A 23470-nucleotide genomic window follows, 5' to 3' on the forward strand; every position below is an offset into this window, starting at 1 on the left:
GGGGAATCTACTCTGTAATTTTCCTGCTCGTCTTCTACCTCCTCCAGGTCCTCATCATCCGCATAGTATTCAGTCCCGGTTTGTTTCTCCATAATTGTAAACTCCTGGTCCCCTTCAGGGAAAGGCTGTCCTTGGTATCTGGGGTGTGGAGTAGAGTATGGAGTAGAGTAAGGCTGCACCTCGAAGGGTTCAGGTCTTTCGAGCCGGGCCTTTTTACTTAGGGGGATAGGATCAGAGGAGCCTGAGGGTGTGGCCCCTTGAGGGTCATACGAAAGGAAATGTTCTGGGTTCTTGTCATAAAAATCAGCTAAGGAAGACATCCTTGACATGACCCTGTCTATGTCTTCACTGGACCATTCTTTGGAACAGGGTATGGCTTTAGTAGGCAACTTAGAGGATTTATCAAGGGTAGCCTTGCTGGATGTTGATGTCCCAGTAGATTTATGTTTGACTGTCTGCTTAGGGTGGAAGGATGGTCTTACAGGAGTGGAAGGCTGTGCTTTCCGCTGTTTCCCCCCCTCCCCGTGCGTGGAAAAATGTTTTCCCTGCCCCTTGGAGGCCTCAGAGACTTTCGACGCCTGGCGTCGAGGGTCGGGAGAGGTACCTTGTTTTGAGCGTGGGGCCTCGCTGGTGTTAACTGCGGCCTCGGTCTCCTGGAGCGCGGCCTGGGGGTGGAAGTCGTCTTCGTCTTCCGACGATCGAACTTCCGTTAATCTAGGGAGCGAGGCACTCTTGGCAAGAGTGGATGATTGCCTTGCGTCATGCGGCGATCTCGATCGAGAGCGCCCAGAGGACACCGAGTCGGACCGTTCTATCTGTGCCTCTTTCCGAGAAGTCGACGTCGTCGAGGTTCGGTTGGACTTAGTGTGCTTAGTGTGTGTAGGGTGTGTAGCGCTTGCGTCGCCGGGGGTCTTCCCCATAGCCGCCCTGCCGGACAACCTTCCGAGGTCGGGGACCTGCGCTCGGCAGTCTTTCGATGCCGTAATGCCCTCACCGTCCGAAAGTACGGCGTCGCTGCCATCGCTGAAGGCGCCCTCCGCTGCCATGGCTGCCTGCCTGGCGTGGTGGGCCCAACGCTTTGTCGAACGGTCCTTAAGTGTCTTAGGCTTAAACCTACTACACGCTCTGCAGTTCGCTTCGGGGTGGTCCCTCGGCAAGCAGAGATTGCATGTGGCGTGCCTGTCGACCCAAGGGTATTTGCGGTTGCACTTGGGGCAGAATTGGAAAGGGGTACCCTCCATACGCACCTTGAGGCAGCGGGCTGGTAAGTGTAGGAAATATATAAGGTGTACCTATATACTAAGAGTGAAGAGTATGTACCACCCCCCACTCTCCCTACTTGCAGGGCCGAGGCCAGCGGCCTACTAGGCCCGGGCCGAGGCCAGCGGCCTTCCGAGGCCCAGATCCGTCGTGCAGCAGCCGACGGTCGATGTCTTCTCCAGCCGTCGTCGAGTGTCGACGTTGGGGTGGGGAAGGATGTCAATAAATAATTTTACTTCAATAATTAGCAAAAGTATGGCTAAGGCCAGGGAACTCCGCAAGATGCTTCCGACCAGTATGGCGGAAAAAAACAATCTGAGGATCCTAGACGCGTGAGGGATCTTGGGTACAGTGGACGTCACACTAGGGATAGTATTACTGGCACGCCTGTGTCGACGCCCATTTTCGAGTTTCGAAAAACAAACTGTAATACTCCGCAGCTTCCACTAGATGTCGGCCTATGCACAGCATGTGATCTAAGCAGATTCCACAAGCCTCAGAAATATATATATATATATATATATATATATATATATATATATATATATATATATATATATATATATATATATGTTACATATGTTTTTTGACTGCATTACTTATCTGCAATTGTGTTATGCTTAGTATGTTCAGAACAACCTAATAAATAATGACTGACTAACTTGAATTATTTGTGTACTTCTGTGTAGACTAATTGTAAATTTGGTGGCCTCCTAAAATCCTCCCCACAGGGGCTGACTTTAGAAATCCACCTCAACAACAGTTTTATTTGAATTTTTGTTCAGTGCTGGGCCTACCCAGAGGGTCTCTGAGCGTCTTACAAGGTTCAAAGATCAAAAAGGTGCGAGGTGAAATAGAACTTACAAAACATTTTCAGGATGGGATAGAAAGATGAGGAGAGAAAGTGGGAGCAGGAGAGATGGAGGGCGGGTTTACCTGGGAAAACAGGCATATTTTGAGGCTCTTTCTGAAAATGGTGATGGAGGATGCAGCGCGGATGTAAAGAGGTAGGGTGTGGCCATGCCCTGGGTACCAGGAGGGTAAATATTTGATTTTGTGTGAGTGGAATGTGTAGGAGATGCTGGCTTGCTTGTCTGGGTGATAGATTTGGGTTTGTCGTGAAGGTAAGATGGGGATTTGTGGCGGATGGCTTTAAAAACAAAGCAGAGTCCTTGTACCCTAAAGAATTTTTTACAAGGACTCTGCATTGTTTTGTCCCTGAGGTACGGTGGGGGTGCGTGGGGAGAGTTGGAACCCCCAGGTGTGGCAGCAGAGAGGGGGTCTGGCTGTGAGCTCTTCCCTCCTAAGTGACGTGGTGCTGTGAGAAGCGACCCACTTCAGGACAGCTGCTGAAGCTGCAGGCCCCTGCTCAGGGGATATGACTAAACAGGGACTGTGGCGGCAGTTCTTACACCAGTGCTTCTCCCTCCTCCCCTACATAGTCTGGTCGCTTTGAATCCTGGACCGTGCTCCCTGAGCCCTGAGGCACGGAGGGGGCATGTGAGGAGAGTTGAACCCTTCCCCCGGATGTGGCAGCAGAACAGGGGGTCTGGCTGTGGGCACTCCTTTAGAGAGGATGTGGCATAGTGAGGAGCAGCCCCCTTCCATATGGCTGTAGAGAGTGGAAGCCCACGTGGAGGGGATTCAGCAGAACCAAGACCAGCGCATAAATTGCAGCAGCAGCAGGTGTGCAAGTGCCCCCTCCTCCCCCCCTTGCAGAGTTTGGTGAGATTCTGACTGCAACGGGGGGTTGGTTTAGGCCAGTGCCGGACTAGTCTGTGTGGTGAGTTGCGTCCGGCAGGGTTCCGCACAGGACGAACATACACCCCCGTGTGAAGAGCAGTCGGCTGTGGAAGACGGGTCTTGGTTGAGGCGGGGTGGACATGTGGCCGGAAAGTGTGGTGCAGAAGCTGGATACGTTTAGGAGGGCCGCACCGGGTGCAGAAGGTCTGATGGCGGGCGAAAAGCAGCTGGTGGCCGTGCCGCTGGGGGAGGAGATGGTCACCAAGACAGATTTCAACACCCTGTGGGTGAAATACGGTCGATCAGGAGTGATATCCAGGTCTCCATAAAATCCTTGGGGGCAGAGTGGATACACTGGAGCAGAAGGTGGAGACTTTGGACAATTACCAGCAGTCGGTGGATCTCCTGGATATGAGGACGGAAGCCTGCATGAGGGAACTGAAGGGCAAGGAATATGAGGTGTCTCTCAAGGTCGACAACTTGGAAAACAGAGAGAAGCGTTGTAATATCAGAATCCTGGGGATCAAGGAGGGGGAAGGTGAAAGTGTCCTGGGACTGGAGCTGAAAGTAAACTCCATCATCAGAGCCCTCACTGAGAAGGATGGAGCAGAGCTGAAGGATATCAGCTTTGATAGGGTGCATAGGGCTGGAGGCCCTTCCAGGGGCCCACGATCCATCCTGGTTAAATGCCACAATTACAAGGAGAAGGTGCTGGTTCTGGAGAAAGACAGGAGACACCCAGAGATTACCTATGAGGGGGCAAGAGTATCCGTCTACCAAGATCTCTCTTCTTTCACCCTGAACAGAAGGAGAGAGTGTCGCCTCTTGACCCAATGGCTCTGAGAGCACAGAATAAGATATCTTTGGGGCTTCCCCTTCTCCCTCACCTTCGAGAAGGGTAGTGAGAACTTTCGAATCACAACTAAGGAGGAGGCAGAGGGGGTGTTGGCCCACTTGCGGGACTTGAGTGGCGACCCACCAGACACGCAGGATGCAGCGCTGAAGGAACGCAAGCCCTGGGTCCCAAAAGGGGCTGGCAACCCAGAGAAGAGGCCGGGAAGTCGAAAATACAGATGTCTGAACACACCTTTGCCACCGACTTGAGGGGTTACAGGTGGTCCTTAGGTTACCGAAATAGGGATGATTAAGGTGGTGGTTATGATACGTTTGGGCTCAAAGTCTAGTGTTAATGGGGGTGAATGACAAGAATTTCTGGAATAGTCCAGGCAAAGTGTGTTTTCCTATTTGGTCTCCAATGATGGTCTTCCAGGGGGTGTGGGGTGTATGAGATTTGGTTCTTCCCGTTATATGATCGGTTTTATTTTATTATGAGGAGTGGTAGTTTGCTGACATGTTCCAAGAAAAAGCTTCAAAATAAAGAATTTATAAAAAAAAAGAGAAGTGGAGGCAGAGATGAGCCTTGCAGGACCCCGTTCTTGACCAGAATCTGGTCAGATTGAAAGTTGGCATGGAGAACAAGTGTGTCCTTTCAGTAAGGAAGGAGGTGAACCAGTCGAGGACGGTTCATCCTGTGGTAGAGGATGTTGAGTAGAATGGTGTGGTCTATGTTGTCAAAGGGTGCAGAGAGGTTGAGGAGTACAAGTAGTGATGCGTATCCTTTTTTCAGTGACCTGGTGTAGGTCATAGAGGAAGTGAAGCATAGCAGTTTCAGTGCTGTGTCCAGGTTGAAAGCCAGATTGGGAGGGGTTGAGTAGGTCGTTTGTGGTGATGTGTTGTTGCAGTTGGATAGTGTTGAAGCATTCCATGATTCTGGTGAGGTATGACAGGATAGTGATGGGGCTGTAATTGTCAGGGAGTGTGGGGGTCGAGAGATGATTTTTTTTAGTAGGGGGTGAGATTTATTAATTTTGGAGAGCAGAGGGGATAGTGCCACGTTAGAGACATGTGTTGGTGATATGGAGTCAGTGGGGAGAAAGGGTGGTGATGCAATTTGATGCGGCCATGCATCACCCAGGAAGTGTGCAGGTTTTGCTTTGATAATAAGGGTGATGCAGGTGTCAGTGTCAATGGGGTGGAAGGTGTCCCATTGTGTGGAATGTTTGGGAAATTTTGGCTGTTATGCCAATAACAGCTATTAATATAAAATCATACATCTACCATTTGTAACATACTATTACATATAAATGTAATAGTATGTACTTCATTCCATCAAGTGTATAAACTTTCCTTGGTGACTAAGAAGTTATCTAGGATAATACGAATTACTTGAGTGCCTGAACTGTTCCACCGAGCAACCATACTATTACTCAACCTCTCCCCCATGATACTAAGGCTTCCAAAACATTGTCTTTCTGTAGACCCATTCATTACTTACCACATATATCATTGTATCAAAATCATATTTTGTTTTTCTATCGATTGCAGCAGCAAGGTCTCTGCAGAGAAAATAGAAACAAACTGTAATAAGTCAACTTGCCTTTAAATTATGAAGCAAAACAAACTGTAAATTGCAGATTTTCTGATTGATTCCTGAAGCATAAGAGAAGAAAAGCAGCTGTAATTTAGTTTTGGACTCAATAGGGGTGCGAGCTGATTTACCGCATTAGTATCCTAGTGTACCTTATTGGTAGCCATTAGGATACAAATATGCTATTTTAAGTACTGCTCTCGGCCCATTTGTTTTAAGGACATTCCTTTGAGGACACTGCGAGGCAGGCCTCAAATGGCTGTTGTGCATGGGATTCCTCGGAGCACAGCACTGCACTCTCAGTAGTTGTTGGGAACGTTTCAGACCGGCCCATAGCGCTAGATATGCCAATATACATATAGTGTGTGTGATTGGAACTGGGTGTTTGGTAATTTTAAGAGCCAGCTTGATTGGCTGCCTGATACAACCTTTGCCTGAGTGACACTGTGTGATTGGAGGGCTCACTTAGGCCAGCTCACAATTGTTTGGGTATATAATGGGGAGGCCCTAACACTGCCTTAATTCTGCTGGGTCTGCAGGTTTACTTGCCTGCTCAAGGATATTGCCAAGAAGCTGCTGCAACTTTAGGAGCAGGTCTTGCTATACTGGCTGTATACTATGTCCTTCCATGTGCTTTGGTTTTGGTGGCTAGATGTTCTTCCTGAGCTGTCCGAGTCCACTCTGCGATACTCCACACTGGATGGACTGGTATCCCCACGCTGGGACTGTTTGTAAACCGTTTTACTGCCATTTTCTTAAAATACCATTGTTGTCATAATCCTTGGGATAGGATGCAGAATGGTTGTGGGACACCAGTAGTGATCTAAGCTGTCTGGCTGGGCCGACCTCCTTCGGTGTTTCCTACGTGCAACATTTTTCTGCTGGCTGACTGCCCCTCTTTGCCCTTCGAACTGTTGGAATCTGCTTAATTGGGTTCCTTCGTCCTCCTGGAGTATTCATTGACATAGTTTTTTCTCCTGGCTGGTGGGTGCCACTGCTGTGAAGGCCGATAAGGTTTGGCTAGTTCACATCGTTGTCGGTCCAGCGGTTAAATCCCTGGATGAACTAATGCTGTAAATCACCCTGCAAGATGAGATATTTTACTCGCTGGGTTCTTTCTGCCTGTTTTTCGTGAATCACAGCCAAGGGAACTTGCCACGGATACCTGGGTTGATGGGTTACTCAAGATACTTAACTTCGTGGCTCCCAGTGGTGAAGGGTTTCTGCAAGCCTCCTTAAACCATGTTATGCTATTCACTTCCATTGGCCTAAAGCCTGCTGTGCTGTGCTGCGCTTCTCTTCTTGGGGCTAATGCATCTTGAAACTGGCACATGAGCTCTTCAAGAGGGTCTCATGTGAGGTAGGTTGCCATCTTATTCGCATCTGTCGAGGAGAACAGACACTTGCTGCCTTTTCCTCATAGCAAGAGCTGTGCCTACAGACTTTGTCCTGTTGATTCCTGTGGGGAACTTTTGAACCGACCTCAAGCTCCACTTTATGGAAATGTCTTACCACTATATTTACACTTATGGTTACTTTTGTATTTTTGTATTTCTAGGAGTGTAAGGTCTGGTATCATCAGTCTAATTGCATCCTGACTTTTGTTGGCCTTAGGGCTTGGATTCTAAACTATTAACTCCCTTTTCTCCCTTGAGGTGCTGTATTTAATGTAGGTTGCTGTAAGGGTGCAGAAGGAGGAGACCGACACACAGGTGGCATAGTAACAGCTATAGACTTTAATTCAGAATAAAAATAAAGGGAACACCTATATTTCCCTATATCTATGAGGGTTTTCCCTGCTTCAACTAAAGTACTAATGGGTGTGTCAGAATGTCCTTGTAACTTAAAGAGTCCACCGCCCTGTGTCAAAATGTCCCCATCTCTGTCCCTTGCACTTATAACTAAACTTAAGGTTGTGCCAATGTTCTTGGTCCAGTAGAATTACCACCTCCTCCTGGAATGGGTGGCACAGTTCTGGTTGCAAGTTCCTCACCCAGGGGAATGAATCCCTTCCCCTGGTTTCAATACTTCACCAACAACGATTTCTGATCCTTTAACACTCTGCATCAGAAAGTTCACTATTTCTTCACTCCAGGGGAATGACTCCCTTCCCCTGGATCACTGGTTTGATCCTCCTTGCAAGCTCAACTACAAGGAGAATGGCTTCTCCCGGCCTTCCTTGACTTTTTTCTCACAGTTCACAATACCAGGGGGAATGACTCCCTTGCCCTGGACTTTAACGGAATTTAACCTTCTACTGCTTTGTTCTGGCAGACCTGGTTCACTCTCCTGCTAGGTACTGCCCCGAAGAAGATGACTTATATTGATCTTCCCTTGTGGGTGCGGGTACCAAAATCGGGTCTCTCAGTTACTTTTTTCTGACAGACTTGGCTCACTCCCTTGCCAAATACGGCCACAATTAAATGTCTTCTACTAATTTTCCCTTGTGGGTGTGGGTCTCAGGCTGAGGTTTCTCTGTCACTTAACGGATAATTATCAATGTCTTTTGGTATCAAAAAGGGGTATTACCAATTGCCCCGAAGTTGAGGGAATGCATATGGTTCCCCTCCTGCCACCTCTGTGACCCTTTCGTAGTCCCACCAATCGCTCTGAGAACTCTTGTACCTTTAGGTTTAAAGCAGCATTTTCGGTTGGTCTCAGGTTTCTCCTTTTCTTCGTTCAAGTCTTTTGCGGCTTCCATGGTCCCCTAGCAAACTGGTGTCTCTACAGTCATTGGTCCCCTGCAGGCTAAGTGTCGCCCTTCAAGCGCGCAGTCTGGCTCCTGCACTTGCCCATATCTCTGTTTTACCAGCTTGTAGCTCAGTTCACCGATGTCGAACCGCATAGAGATGCCCCAGCCTTGTTGCCTGCGTCCCCGTCAGTAGCATTCTCTCCTCCCCACGATGGACAATCCTCTTGCTCGCAGTTACTCCTGGGAGGGTCTGATAAAAAAGGTCTTTTATTGCTCTTTGTGTTGAATGGGTGATGACAGCTAGAATGCTCATTCAAGTTCTTAAAAGAACTCTTCATTGTTCCGCACCTCCTCTTCCCAGTACCGGTTAGGGGGTCTTCATTAGGTCTTCCCTACTCTTCCTCGTCTGAGTATCTGTAGGGTATTCATTCTCACATATATACATGGAAGTGTGTGGTATGGAAGTGAGGATGTGAAGGTGGGACCCAAGGACTGAAGGGAGGTAAAAGAAGTGGGTGGAGTATGAGGGGTATTGTACCGCATTCTCCCTAGATGTCTGTTCCTGCTCCCAGAGGGGGAGTCTCTCCCCATGATATCCTCACACTGTGTACCACCCCCAGGGGGACTATCGGGTAGCTGCCTCACCTCCCTGGCCTCATGGAGAAGGGGCTCCCCCTTCGTGAGAAGATGTGATATATAAGGATTTGTTACAGTGGCCATTTCTACCATGTACATTACTATATACTAGAGGACTACTGTGACTATTTTCTGTGTTGCCAATTTGGGTCCAAAATATGACTGTGAATATAACCTTCTAATGTGTCTAGGGTTCCATTTTCTTCCCACCTCTTTGCCTTGTTTTTTAATAAATATTTTATTTATATAGTTTTACTACATAACAGAAAAGACTTTAAACAATAACAAAAGTATCACTTTAACACATTTAGATCAAGTCCTTTAAGCCCAATATTACTATTGTATAGCCATTGCTTATCCTGAAGCGTCCTCCATGTCTCACGATCGAGAGCCCAGTCTACGTACTCACATCCACCAGTTCACTATACACTGTATGTATGCCTATATTCATATTTGTATTCTTTGACATAATTACCAGTTTTCAACATTCGTATTCCCTCCACACCATGTTCACGCTCTGAGGTATTCCCAGATGGCCTTCGGTTTACTTGTTGCTAGGAAAAATGGTGGTTTATGTTCACCGTTGTGTCTGACAGTATATTTGACCTTTAAGCCATGTCTCAACCTTGGGTGCATAAACTCAACCTTGGGTGCATAAACCCACCCTTACTGCATAGCATCTTCTTGCTTTTATTGATGTTAAATTCAAGAATGTGGTCTCTCCAATGGTTTCTTTTTTGAATAATCCCAGTAGCCAAAACGTTGGTTTTAGTGGTAGCTCATATTTCATCATGTTGGACACCCTGTTCCTCTTGTCGTCCCAGAACGTATGTATTTTATTGCAGCTCCTGGCAAGATTAAAGAAGTCTGCTCCCTGCTGATCCCATTTGGAGCATTCTTCCTTCTCTCCTGGGTAATAGGCCTGTAGCTTGGCTGCTGTTTAGTGAAGCTGGTGTAGATATTTAAAATGTATAAGGCTGTGCCCACAGCTAGTTGATATTCTGCAAGTTTGTGCACATGCCTAACCCATTCATCTTCAGCGATGAGTAGTGTCAGGTTATCATCCCAGCGTGCTCTAGCCTTAAATGATGAGTGCGTTGTGGAGCCCACTATTTTGTTGTATATTTTTTATACTAGCTGTGTTTTGTTTGGGTCTGTCACTAGTTATTGTATTAATACTGAGACACTTGGTTCTTTGGGAAAGCTGGTTATATGCTGATTGAGTGCATGCCTCAATCTATAGTATAGAAATATCGTCAGAGCATTTGCATGACATTTCTTGTGCAGGAGAGCCAGGGTAATAAACGGCCCTTGCTCAAACAGGGTAACCTAACTTCATGATGTTCAGTGCTTGAAATTGGGCCTGAAATTGTTGTTCATATGTAATTGTTATCCTTGGCTTATTATAAATTGAAAGGTTTGGGGTGTATGGAAATGTGTCACCTGCATGGCTTGTTGCTAGACATAGCACCCAACATGTCATGTCTATCTATCCTTTATGTGGCTTTGGCTTTCCCCAAATTATAGCAATCAAAGAGGATGGGTGTAGCGTCAACTTCTCAAGCTTCAGATAGGGGATATCATCATGTTCCTCTGCTCAGCATGCTGCATATTGATACTGTGCGGCATAGTAATATAGTTCTAGATCCAGGACCGCTAGGACCCCTTTTTCATACTGTAAAGTCAGTGTATCATAGGATATACTGGCTACCTTATATGCCCATAGCAATCTAGTAACCAGCTGCCTGGTTCTTTTAAAATAGCTCAGTGAGATACTGATTGGTACATTTTGATAAATGTATAACAATCTTGGTAGTATACTTTTTTACTAGGAGTACCCTGTCTACAAAGAATATTGGTAGTCGTATCTAATTTTTCACTTTGTGTCATGTTCTCCCAGCACTCTTATATAATTGTATTCATATAGTGCATCTATGATTGCGGATACCACCATGCCCAGACAGTTGATCCTGGGATTCATTTGGCGGAAGCACAGTTCCTCTTCAGTTTTCTGGAATGTCCAGATTGAGCCGGAGTTGTTCTGACTTCGCCCAGTTAATTTTCTTATTTATTATTTATATAGATTTTCACATTAAAAAAAAAAACATTCCAACATTTCCACGCAACCTCGACCCCCCCCACCCCCACCCCCACCCGAGAGGTCCTTTGTTGGTTCAGGTATTGTACTCTGCAAGTGGTCACATAATATCAAAAATCCGTATTTTGTGAGGTCACCATTGGAACATATAAGCACTTTGAAGGTAACCCAACATGTCCTCCCAGTTACGTTTGAAGGCGGCTTGGTCTCTTTGTGCCACGTGGGTTGCCCATTCCAGCGCTATAAAGTTCCAAACTTTCTGTAACCAGTCTAAGTTTGTAGGACCTTGTTTTTGTTTCCATTTATGGGCAACAACTAGCCACACGGTAAGTAAAAGCATGGAACTGCATAGTTGTCTTTTGGAGAGTATTTTCTGTTTTGGATCCCACAGTCCACATAGCCAGACCCCTGAATCCTTAGATACAACATTCGGGAATATCTTATCAATTTGTTCCTGGATCCCTTCCCAGAACGGTCTTATAGGGCAGTCCCACCATATGTGTCTCCAGTCTCCTTTACCCCCACACTCCCTCCAACATAAAATTGACTTGTCTGGTACATTAAATGTAGTCGTTTCAGAGTGTAATGCCATTGGAACATTATCTTGTACCACATTTCCCTCGTTTGAATTGAGCGGGTGAGTTGGGGTATAGCCCTCCAAAGATGTTCCCAATGTTCCCTCGATGTGGTGTTATTTAGTTTAGATTCCCATTTCTTAACATAATTCCATTGTACTATTGTTGTATCCTCATGTAGTAGTCTATATAGATTTGAAATTAGTTTCCTCGAGCCGATTTGGGTAGTGATGTATTTCTCGAAAGGGCGAGTTGTCGCATAGCCGCCACCTTTATCTCCGGGCTATTCAACCAATGTCGCATTTGGCTATAGCGGTATCTGTCTCCCTCTCCCAGGTCCATTTTACAAACTTTGAATGTTTTAAAAGTGTGGCCATGAAACATATCTTGTGTTTTCAAACACCACGCCTCCCTTCAAGCTCTAAAGGCTCTGGGGTTCCAGCGCCAGGGGAAATTCAAGGTTCTGAAATATCGAGACAAACGGGATGTAAATAGAATGACTCCTTTAATGACAGTGTCCCACACGTCTGTCACTAGGCCCACAACTTTACTAATCTTAACATTGGGGGGTCTGTGATCCCGACCTAGCCAAAGTAATCATGATAGGGGTTTACCTGCCACTGGGCCCATATCTTCCGACCCTTACCCGCAAACCACTCCTTAATAAGCTGCAGCTGTGCAGCTTCATAATATTTATAAAAACGAGGGAGGCCCAAACCGCCCGATCTCTTGGCGCCATAAGGGTGGTCATAGCTATTCTAGTCGGTTTGTTTTGCCAAATGTAAGCTGATATAAGTTTTGTGAGTGAGCCAAAGAATGTTTTAGGGACACGAATCTGAAAAGCTTCTGTGTTTGTTTTGTTTGTTTTTCTCATATTTCCCCATTGTATCCTCGTCCCTCCAATACCCTCTCCCTGTTCCCCCTCCACCTGCCTCCCATCCCGCCCAGCACCTCCAATTGGCCCTCTGAGCCCTCTTAAGGAGCTCATTCAGGGCAGCCCACTGACCAGCAGCCCCTGCGGCTAGGGGCCCCAAGGCAAAGGGCGGCTCCCGATAGTGTCAGCAGGGGAAGCCAGTGGCCAGCCGTCAACCATCAGCGACTAGTATGATAGGAGTGGCCCGGGTGAGGAAGAGAGCCATCACTCTACCCTGAAACCCTGCCACATAGCAACCTTACCTACACTAGAATAATTGTCTGTGGTATTTACATTGCATTATGAAACCTAGGCCTTTCTCCCACTACACAGCACTTTTAGGCCTAGGTGTGTTTTTATTTAATTGCATTGTGAAAGTAGTTATATTGAATTGTGAAACCTAGGCCTTTCTCCCACTATGCAGGACTCTTAAACCTAGGTGTGTTTTTATTTAATTGCATTGTGAAAGTATTTAAATTGTATTGTGAAACCTAGGAATCCTTCCCTGGTTTCAAAAAATTCTTAAAAACCTGGTTATTTAACCAATTCTAGCCAATTCAAACTGATCGCCTTAGGCTCCTGTAGTTATCCTAGGGCCAACACAACCACCTCAGTGGTGGACAAAACTGCACCTGTAAATATGCTTTTTGTATTTTTCTCACCCTATGTATATTAACAGTCTATGTTTTAAGAATAATTTTGTAACGTCAATAATCACTCTACTAATTATGTAAGCACATATTTCCAATTTCTATGCTAAAGATGTCTGTAACTATGCCGTGATACCTCAGGGTCTGGGAGTGTAACAAATGTAATAAATAAATAAAAAGGCCTTTCTCCCACTATACAGGACTCTTAGACCTAGGTGTGCTGTCTCCATTATTAAACTACATTGTGAAATTAGTGCTGTCTTTGGTTTTTGCCTTCTTAGCAAAACGTTCACCTAGCAAACTGTTCCTACTACTGTCTGAGCCCTTGTCGTTTTGTTCAATTGTCTACTATTATCTCGTCTGCTTGCATGCCCTCCCTGCGTCCTTCCCTAGTGTTCTCCCCTCCCCTGACCCCTCCTCCCTTCCTCTTCTCGCCTCTCCCTACCTACTCTATAGTGCTCTCTGTCTCTAATATCTTTTCTAACTGCTGCTCTATCGACTATCCTGCACTCCTCACTAAATCTGGTTGGAAGAGAAGTGTAAAAAGGACATCCTGGTCTCCAACCCAGGCCTCCCTATCACCGACACCTATACCAGTGCTTCCTTTAGGCAAACCCTCACAGACATCCTCTTTGTCATTCCCTCGCCAGACCTATGGACTCTTCATATGGTCTCTGTGCTTTCTCCTTTTTCTTCTTCTCCCATTAATGGTGGCACCCGGTGGGAGGCCCTCCTGGCCTCCTTCGACTCCTCTAAGGTCATCATTAATGTTTACCTGAATGGTACCGTCTTGGTCCAAGGCCCTGAGGCCAATCTTCTCCTCTTCGATAGACGCTTCCCAAGCCTCATCAATTTCCTTCCTTCTCCTGTAGTCCCCTCTCTCCCCTCCACGGCTTCCTTGTCTCCCCCTGCTGTCTACTCTGTGGCTACCTTGCCCTCTCCTCCTTCCCCTTCTGCACCCCCCCTTGGGCTTCTTCTACACCTCTACAGGGCGTACCTCTGATTTTTACCCCTCCCCGTAAGTCTTTCAAGGATGGCAACCTTCTCCATATTGACACTCTAAACGCTTGCTCAGCTGTCCAACACTCCTCTGACATCTGCCGCCTCCTGGAAGAACTTGACCTTGATGTCCTCGCTCTCACCGAGACATGGTTCACGGCCAGCTCTGTCACAAGCTTTGACACTCTCCTCCCTGAGGGCTACAAGAGCCTCTCCGCGGCCAGGGCCAACCGTTCCGGAGGGGGTGTAGCCCTGATCTTCCCTGCGTGGATTCCTGCCTCTGTCATTCCTACGCAGGCCTACTCCTCTTTCGAATGCCTCTTCTGCAGGCTCTCTTTCTCTCCTAGCCATTCCCTTACTGTGGCAACCATGTATCGGCCACCTGGTCAGATCTCCTCCTTCCTCTGAGTGGGCAGACCTCTCCGCTTCCCTCGTGGTCTCGACCACTCAACTCCTCCTTCTTGGAGACTTTAACATCCAGTTGGATGCTTCCTGTCCTTCATCTGGACTCTTTCGCGACCTATGTGACTCTCTCTCACTCTCTATCCTCCCCTCCGGCCCGACTCACTTTGCAGGGCACACTCTTGATTTTCTGATCTCTACAGACCTTCCCCTTTCTATCCCTCTCACCACTCCTCTCCGCTCTCCTGGAGTGATCACTTTCTCCTTTCCTCCCAACTCACTCTCTCCACCACTCAGGCCAAGCCAACTCCAGCACTGCCACCTACCTTCTCGGTTATCCGACCCATGAAGTGTGTGTCAGTTGAGGCTTTCGCCGCCACTTTCTCACCCCACCCTCACCCTTTGGCAGACTCAAACCCTGACCCAGCCTCTCCATGCTCCACTCTGCTATTTATGATACTCTCGATGTTCTTGCCCCCGTCATGAGGATCCGCTTGAAGCCCAAAGCCAAGTGCAACTCCTGGTACGACGCAGACCTCGCCACACAAACGCAAATGCAGGGTGGCTGAGAGAAAAAGGCGTGTTTCCGGTACATCCTCTGACAAACTGGCCTGCCGCCTGCTCCAAAGGTAATAGTGGCTCTCTGTCCGCACCAAGAAGAGAGCCCAAATCCAAACCTGCGTCTCTGCGGCATCTAACAACTCGGCCGTACTCTTTAAAATCTGCAAGGAACTGGCCAATCCTGCTGCAGTCTCCACCTCTCCTGTCCATCCCCTCCCAGACCCTCGGCACAGCCCTGGCTTCTCATTTCATCTCTAAAACTCAGAACATCCTGTCCTCTGTCTCTTCCTCTCCTGCTGCCCACCCGACTCTATGCTCTTCCTCTGGCCCCACTTCGGCCACCTCTCTTCCCTCCTTCTCGGCCTTTCCCCTGTTCTCCCCAGACGAGGTTTCTAGACAACTCTAATCTATGAAGGTCTCTTCAAAACAGGTTCACCCCTGTTTCTCCAAAACCATCAAGGGCCACATTGACACCTTGGCCCCTGCTCTGGCAGACTTTTGCAACCACCCTCTTCTTAAGAAACCGTCTGCCGACCCGTCCTGCCCGGCTCACTATCGCCCAATCTCCATAGCTCCTTTCCTGGGCAAACTCCTGGAAAAGCTGGCCATCTCCCAGCTTAATTTTCACACTGAATATGTTGGTTGTCTACGAGACCATCAGTCTGGCTTCAGAGCTGCCAGAAGCATGGAAACTGCTCTCCTGAACATCTGTGAAAACCTGCTCTCCAACCTCGATTCCAACATCCCCTGTGTCCTCATCTTACTTGATATCTCTTCTGCCTTTGACACGGTCAACCATGCCACCCTGCTCAACCGTCTTCGTGATAACCTGGGTATCACTGATCACGCCCTGGCTTGGCTGACCTCTTTCCTCTCCGATCGACCCTCCCAGGTCCAACTTGGGTCCTTCCTCTCCTCTAGCTCTACTTGTGGTGTCCCCCAGGGGTCTAACCCCTCTCCCTGGCTTTTCAACCAATACCTGGTACTTCTTGCCCACTGCATTGCCACTCTCTGCCCCAACTTTCAGTGCTATGCGGATGACAACTCATTTTCAGGCCCCCTTCCGCCACCTCTTCTGCTACTCTCATCCCTGACTGTCTGCTATCCAGGAGTGGTGAGCTGCCAATGATCTCTGCCTTAATGCCAGTAAGACCGAGATTCTCCTCATCGGCACACCTGCTCCCTCCTTTCCTGTCACTCTCTGGCCAGCCTCTCTTGGCCCTGTTCCTGCTCCCTCCTGTGAGGCTAAAAACCTTGGGGTCATCTTCGACTCCACACTCTCCTTCTCTCCTCACATCTCTGGCATCGCTAAGAAGTCATACTACCAGCTGCACCTCCTCAGAGGTATTCTTCCTTTCCTCTCCTTCCCCAAGAAGCTTACTGTCTCCAGAGCTCTGGCTATCTCTAGGCTGGACTACCTCAACAGCCTCTTTCTAAATCTGCCTGCTTCTACTCTTCGCCCTCTGCAACTCAGCCACAACAGGACTGCAAGACTTGTCCTTGGCCTCAAGCCCAGGGATCGTATCTCTCCAGGACTGAAATCTCTGCACTGGCTCCCAGTGGCTACGAGGATTAAGTTCCAAACCCTCTGCATTGTCCACAAGGCCTTCTGGGGCCTAGGGCCTCAATACCTTCAACTCTCTCTTCCTAAATATTTTCCTTCTCGAGCTCTTCGCTCATCCGCCTCCAACTCCCTCAGGGTCAGTCGCTTCTCTAAGCAACGAGTTGGTGGTTGATCTCTTTCTTCGGCTGGGGCCTCCCTCTGGAACAGCCTCCCTGCCGCTCTGAAACTTTAGGAGAACCAGCTCTGGTTCCGGAAGCACCTCAAGACCTTTCCCTTTGCTTCTGCTTTCTCTCCTCTTCTCCCCGGCTGATCGCCTGGCTGAAACTAAAACTTCACTAGTTACCTGGCTACCCTCGATCTCAGGCCCAGGTCCCCTCCCCACCAGTTGCACACCTGCACTTCCCCCTGGCATCCCTGCACTAAGGGGCTGTTTTTCTGTATCCCTACAGCCCCCTTCCAGCACTTGACACCTGATGTCTGCGCTTACCTTTGCACTTGCCACCAGCTGGCCGCACTTTTCATTTATTCATTTATTTATTTTACTGTTATCCAATGTACTGCACTGCCCCCGCCCTCTTCCCCCGCACTTTTCCCCTCCCCATCTCCCCCGCACTTGCGTGATCTCATTGTCACCTGCCTAGTAAGATAGTTATCTCTGTCTTCCCTCTGTTGCCCCCTACCTTGCCTCGTCGTGCCTTGAAACAATTGTGTATAGGTGCGTTATAAATGCCATATCATATCAAGGGTGTGGAAATCGTACAATATTCTGGGAAGGAGCACCATCTTAATAACCATCATTCTCCCCAACCAGGATATTGCAAGTGGGTTCCATTTAAGCAAGTCAGTTTTCACCTTTGCTAGTAGTTGCGGGTAGTTTTCCCCATATAGTTGTTCAGGCGTTTTTGTAAGAACAACTCCCAAATATTGTATTCCCTTCTCCGCCAGTGATAGTTGAGTTGGGATCTGTAAACGTTTCACTGTCTTCAGAATTTCCGACTTATACCTGTTCATTTTTAGCACGGGTACATCCCCAAATTCGTCCAATTCGGCCATCAGTGCTGGCATGGATGTTTCCGGATCAGTAATCGCTATGAGCATGTCGTCTGCAAATGCAATCGTCTTATCTTCTAACCCTGCCATATCAATGTCTCAAATCTGTTCCGAATCTCAAAGTCTAGCTAACAGGGGTTCCAGGTATATAGCGTACAGTAATTGGGAAAAGGGGCACCCTTTTTGGTTCCCCCGTTTTATTGCTATGCTGCCCGAGGGTCCCATATACTGCTATTCTCATCTGTGGCGAATGATATTTGGCCTGCACCAGACGAAGGAACCTCCCACCAAATCCCATGCATTCCATGGTTCTAAACAGGAAGGGCCATTCAACCTTGTGAAGCGGTTTCTCTGCAGCGCTGGTGTCACAGTTGGATACTTAACAGAGACTTTCGAATGAGCACCCACGTGGTACCGGACCACTCTGTCTACGGTATCATATCTTGGCTTCAAAGTTCAATCACTCATCTGCTGCTTAATTATGTTTGTGTCACTTGACACATACGCTTCATACACAGTTCTCTTCAGTTTTCACTATATAATGTTGCTGCTTGCAACCTTGGCTTCAACACAGACTGGTCTGGTATCAGTCTCCGAAACTCACTGGCTGTGCTGACGTCACTGGCACTGCTTTGTTGTAGGAGCCAAGGACAGTAACACAGTGGCAAATGATTCTCCCCTCCTTGACTATCGACGTGGGAGAGCCTCAGGTACCCCCGACACTCAATGCAGGTTTCTTCAGCTTTGATTCTGGGTCTTCCGTTTATTATTCTCCAAGGTTCATAAAAGTAACGGTCTTTCGCTGAAAAGGTCAAGGGCACTTCCCTCCTTACAACCCTCTTTGGTCTTGCAGTCTTTTGCCTGCTATTAAACTGCCATCTTGGAACTGCTGCTTCCTCGTGTGCTTTGCCTTGCTCAGATTGTTTTTCGTGCTCCGCCTTTTATCCGTGTTGGGAAGTGCGATGGAAGTCAGGTGTGTGTAATGATCAGTAATTGCCTGACCATTGTATTGGGACATGTCAGGTATGCAACTCAGGTGTTAGTCAGCTTTCTCTCACAGTGAGCCGTCCGTGAGAAAGTGTCTGTGTTGGAAAAAGGGGGTGAGGGGAGGTGCCGAGTTCCTAAGTATTTTACCTGGTAGGGTGGGATAAAGGTGTTACAGGGAAGGGGAAACCGCGTCTCGCCATTTGGTGTCCCACTTCCACTCCCCGAGGACCCCTCACCCAGGTGATCCTCCCGCACTGGTCCACCTCCAAGAACTGGATCCAAAAGCGATTGCCGTGTCCCGGCCACCTGTATGACAGATCCCCGGGGACTAGCGGGTGAGACACCTTCAGGTTTCAAACATGACCCAGATGGTGATCTATGAAACCATTATCCCAGTTATTTCAAACTATCAAGCCATGGATTTTCTTATTGGTGGAGACTTTAATTCTCCTTTTAATGATTATTATGTAAATGAAAAAGGGGAGGTGCTGGGTTTGGCAAAAGACAACATGCACACTAAGTCAAGTGGCCCAGCACGTTTGTGGTACGTGTTTTGCTTTGATTTAGGTTAACACATGTTTAATGGTTCTATGAAAAGCAACGTGCCTGCTGCCAAAACCTGGCACTATGGTGCTTTTCATTTGATGATCGATAACCTTTTTGGTAACACAGCCTTAGAAAGGTCTGTTAACTTCATTGATTTTAATGATCACGCTATCCTGAAAATTAAGTTGAATAAACCTCTCATGCTATTGTTAGATCAAGATAGGATAGGGGAGGTTAAGTGAACAATGTCCTGAACAGAATAGGATGGACGGACAGAAATATTGAGGCTATTACAAGATACATGATTAGTCTTGACGATGTGTATAAGCATCTAAGTTGCGAAATCAAATTCGAGGTACCTTGTCTAGGTTGGGGTAAATACATGTTTATCGTTATGACAAAGGTATAACCCAAAAGAAAAGAATCCTGAGGCAGGAGATCAGAAAGGGGAACAATCAATGTATTGATAACCTCCATAACATGTTCTAATCAGGAAGCTCAAAAACAGCTATCGTTCCCGGTAAAGTGGTTTCGTCTCTTCAGCCATACAATAGTCTGGAGGGATCTGTACAAAGTAATTTGAAAACATGATACAAAAATGTTTGTGGCATTTATTCAATAGTAATAGATCCCAGCCACAGTCTTGTATGGTTAGTCCCATTGCCAGTAAAATATGGGAATTTATTTACGTCGTAAATTTGCGATGAAAAGTCCATTTTCTTTACCTTCCTATTATTCATTAAACCTGTCTTTTGATAGGGAAAATTTGGTTGACATGAGTAAGCTAAACAAAATCCAGAGCGCCGGGTTCAGACGGTGTTTCTAACGTAGTTATGAGAGCTAACCCAGAGTTCTGGGCTGACATATTGCTAACCCTTTTAAGACAAATTGTGGCAATTGGTCAAATCCCCGATTCTTGGAAGGAATCCCACTTTATACCAATTTTCAAAAGGTAGACAAAATTGACGATGCCTCTAATTACAGGATATCCTTTTTAGGTAGTCCGAGTAAAATCTTCGCCAAATGTCTCTTATTGAAATTCGAAAAATGGATCGGTGATAAACATATCTTCAGTTGTTTTCAGGCAGGATTTAGGAAGGGTCTTTCAGCAAATGACAATGTATTTATTCTCAATTTCCCGATTAGACAAAGCTTTGCTACTGCGCTATACATTATTTGTGGATTGTGCTTCTGCGTTCGACACGATGACCACCTATTATTGTAGGTGAAACTAAAGAAGTTGAAGATGTCAAATGAACTACTAAAAGCCTTTCAAATATTGCATGAAAATAATATTAAAGTATTCAAAATGGCCTCCGGCACCGAGTAGACGCGCCGACAGCTCCTCCTCAACCCTGAATTGGACAGGGCGACCCACCACCCGCCAGCACCCCTAACCCGCTCCAAAAAGAAGCCCCAAAGACAGCGAAGGACTTGAACAGGGAGTCCGGGAGACAGCGTGTGCCACCCCCCAGCGGAGGGCTGCTGTGGCCCAGAGAGCGACCCTGCCATGAGCACGGGTGTAAAGGAAGGAGGAGGGAAGGAGACCGGAGGAAGACTGCGGGCGCACACTGAGTGTGTGTGAAGGAAGGAGGCATTCACCCGACATCGGAGGAGGCCCCCCCCCCCCCAACGGTGAGAGTCCGGACCGCTGCGGAACGGAGGAGGCGGACCTGCTGTGGAGGCGTGGGCGGCGAGTGGAGCCCTGCAGGCACTGACGGCGAGGACCTGCGGTGCAACTCCCACAGCCTGCGGAGAGAGAAGAGGAACACGCAAGGAGCGGGAGGCTAGGCAAAGAGGTGCAGCGGCCCACGCATATCACTGGGCGGCCAGGAAAGCAGTAGCCCGCGGAGGAGGCTGAAAGGGTCCGTGGAGAGTGTGGCAGGAGTGGAGACGCAACGGAGAGGTATGGGGCATGCCGGAACTACAGGAGGGGGTGGGCCCCACCCCATTAAGCTTCGGGAGAGGAGTGCCCCCATTTATTCACAGGAGAGGAGTGCGCAGCCCCTGGGGGGGTCGCGAAAAGAGGACACTAGGCACTCCAGAAAGAAGGGAGGTGACACGGGGAGACTCGGGCCCACATAGCTACGCAGGCTGAGCCGGGGGCCACCTGCTTAAACAAACGGCTTTGGCAGTGTTCGGCTTAAATATAGCAGGCGGTGGCCTGCGCAGATTTTACATCTCTCCCCGATCCCGGGCCCAGCTGGGATCTGAACTTTGGCCAGCTTCTCCAGAACCACCTTGGCCGGCACCAGCTCCATACTCTCCCTTACCCATCCCGAGTGCGGAGGAGGAGGAGGTGGCGCCGGATAAGGGGTCACACAGGGCTCGTAGGCAGTATATATCGGAATAGAGGAGCAGACACAGGAGGACTGGCTGGAGTGGCCTGACAAAGTAAAGAGACACCGGTGGAGGGACAAAGGCGCATTAGGGAGCGGAAGACCAGGGACTATGACATCGAAAACCAAAAGAAAAGGGGGAAAGTTCGCCCAAGCCCCAGGTGACACTCCGGGCACTCTTCACGTAATGTCGCCCACGCAAAACACTAGGGAGGGGGCCAGGAACAGCTAGGAAGAGGAAGGGGAAGGCAATCCCCAAGGGGACAAGGAAGGTTTGGCCCTGATGTCGAGACAGGACTTCCTGGGATTTCAAGATCAATTTCAATTTATGCGAGCTAACTTGAATGAGGTCCTAGGAGAGATCAGACAGGAGATGCGACAACTAGGGGAGAGGACAGACCTTCTGGAAAAAGGCCTCCAAAAAGTGGACAAAGAAACCACGGCCAACAGTGAAGCCATAGAGAGACTTGATGTAGCCATGCGGAACCTGAAGATCCAGATGGAGGACATTGAACACAGATCCCGGAGGATCAACATAAGGGTAAAAATGCTGCCGGAATCGGTGCTAGATAAAGACCTAAAAGCAGTAATTCAAGAAGCCATCCCAGAAATCCTGTAAGAAGGAAGCCCAAACAGGATCGAACTGGATCGAGTGCACAGAGTGGAGAGACTGGCCAAGGGCCAGACAACGAGACCGAGAGATGTACTGGCTGCCTTTATCAGATATGCCCAGAAGGAAGCAGTCCTCCAAGCGACAAGAAAACAAGAACCCATTATGTATAAAGGGCAGCAGGTCACACTATACCAGGACTTGGCGAGCAGCACGCTTACAAAGAGGAGATAAATGATTCCAGTACTAAAAGCGTTTAATGAGAAAGCCATCCGGTACAAATGGACCTTCCCATTTGGTTTGGTATTTGAATGGGAGGGGAGTCAAAATGCATCACTTCAGTGCAGGAAGGAGCAGATATCCTAAAAAATAGGGTTAGAGGAGACTCTTACAGGATCTGGAGCACACTCGGCAGGCAACCAAGCCCAGGCCGAGACCATGGGAGTGGACGACAGTCGGGGAGAAAAGGAGAAGGGGGCCGAAGGAGAGCGGATCAACACGGAGAGAGAAGAACAGAGAAGAGGCGAAGGGAGCACAAGAGGACCCCTGATGTAAAAACGGTGGTAAAAGGGGTGGTGGGCCTCTAAAAGGAGCAATGAAGCTTTGGGGTATTGGGGGAAGCAACCATTTTGAAACAGGAAGGGCGGGAATGCCTGAGATAGGAGTGAAGGGGAAGCGGGAAGGGAATGCTCTTCCAGGGGAGGGTGGAAGTTGAGGGGGGGAGGGAGGGCAGAGCAGGGTAGGAGGGAAGGGGATGGGGAGACAGGGCAACCTGCAGAAGAGAGAGCGAAAGGGTGGCATTTTGACTGACATGGAGAAAGATCTGATTAGTGACTTTTCAAGTGGCTAATGCATAATGTTAGAGGGGTGAACTCCCCTCTTAAGAGGAAGAAACTGGAATAATTCACAAGGAAAGAAGGGCCGGACGTCTTAGGGCTACAGGAACCGCACTTCTTGCACAAGGATCAGGGGCGGTTGAAATTGCAGGGGTTCGACCAGATCTTGCACGCCTCCAGCCATAGTTAAACAAGGGGAGTGGCCTTAGCTATTAAAAATACGGTTGACTTTAGAGTCAGCGCCGTCATACGGGATAAGGAGGGGAGGTATATAGTGGCCAGGGGGGAAGTATCAGGATATTCCCTACACCATAGCAGTTGTGTATGTCCCAAACTCTGGACAGGAGCAGTTCTTGCAGCGAGTCCTGAGGGTATTAGAAGAAAAGGCCTGGGGCCAAATAGTACTGATGGGAGATCTTAACATTGCCTGGGACAGGGAGCGGGATAGGATCGGGGGTCAAGTAAGAGGGGGAGGGGCAGTGATGTCGGCAGAACTGAAGGATAGTATTGAGAGGATGGGTTTACGAGATACATGGCGGGAGCTGAGGGGGGGTGAGGAGGGATACACCTTTCTATCGGGA

The 23470-nt window shown here is 48.2% G+C and overlaps 1 protein-coding gene across 3 annotated transcripts in view; it reads right to left on the reverse strand.

Annotated features, from left to right (window-relative positions):
* The window catches only part of RARS2 (arginyl-tRNA synthetase 2, mitochondrial), an 816998-nt gene that overhangs the window by 288729 nt on the left and 504799 nt on the right, over nucleotides 1–23470 (reverse strand). For all 3 annotated transcript variants that reach the window (XM_069606382.1, XM_069606383.1, XM_069606384.1), the window contains one exon: nucleotides 5339–5399. In XM_069606382.1, coding sequence (XP_069462483.1) covers nucleotides 5339–5399 — 61 coding nt within the window. The remainder of the gene's footprint in view (nucleotides 1–5338; nucleotides 5400–23470) is intronic.

This window comes from Ambystoma mexicanum, chromosome 4p (genome assembly GCF_040938575.1).
Source record: "Ambystoma mexicanum isolate Mex_15411 chromosome 4p, UKY_AmexF1_1, whole genome shotgun sequence".
In the NCBI taxonomy this organism is placed as follows: Eukaryota; Metazoa; Chordata; class Amphibia; order Caudata; family Ambystomatidae; genus Ambystoma; species Ambystoma mexicanum.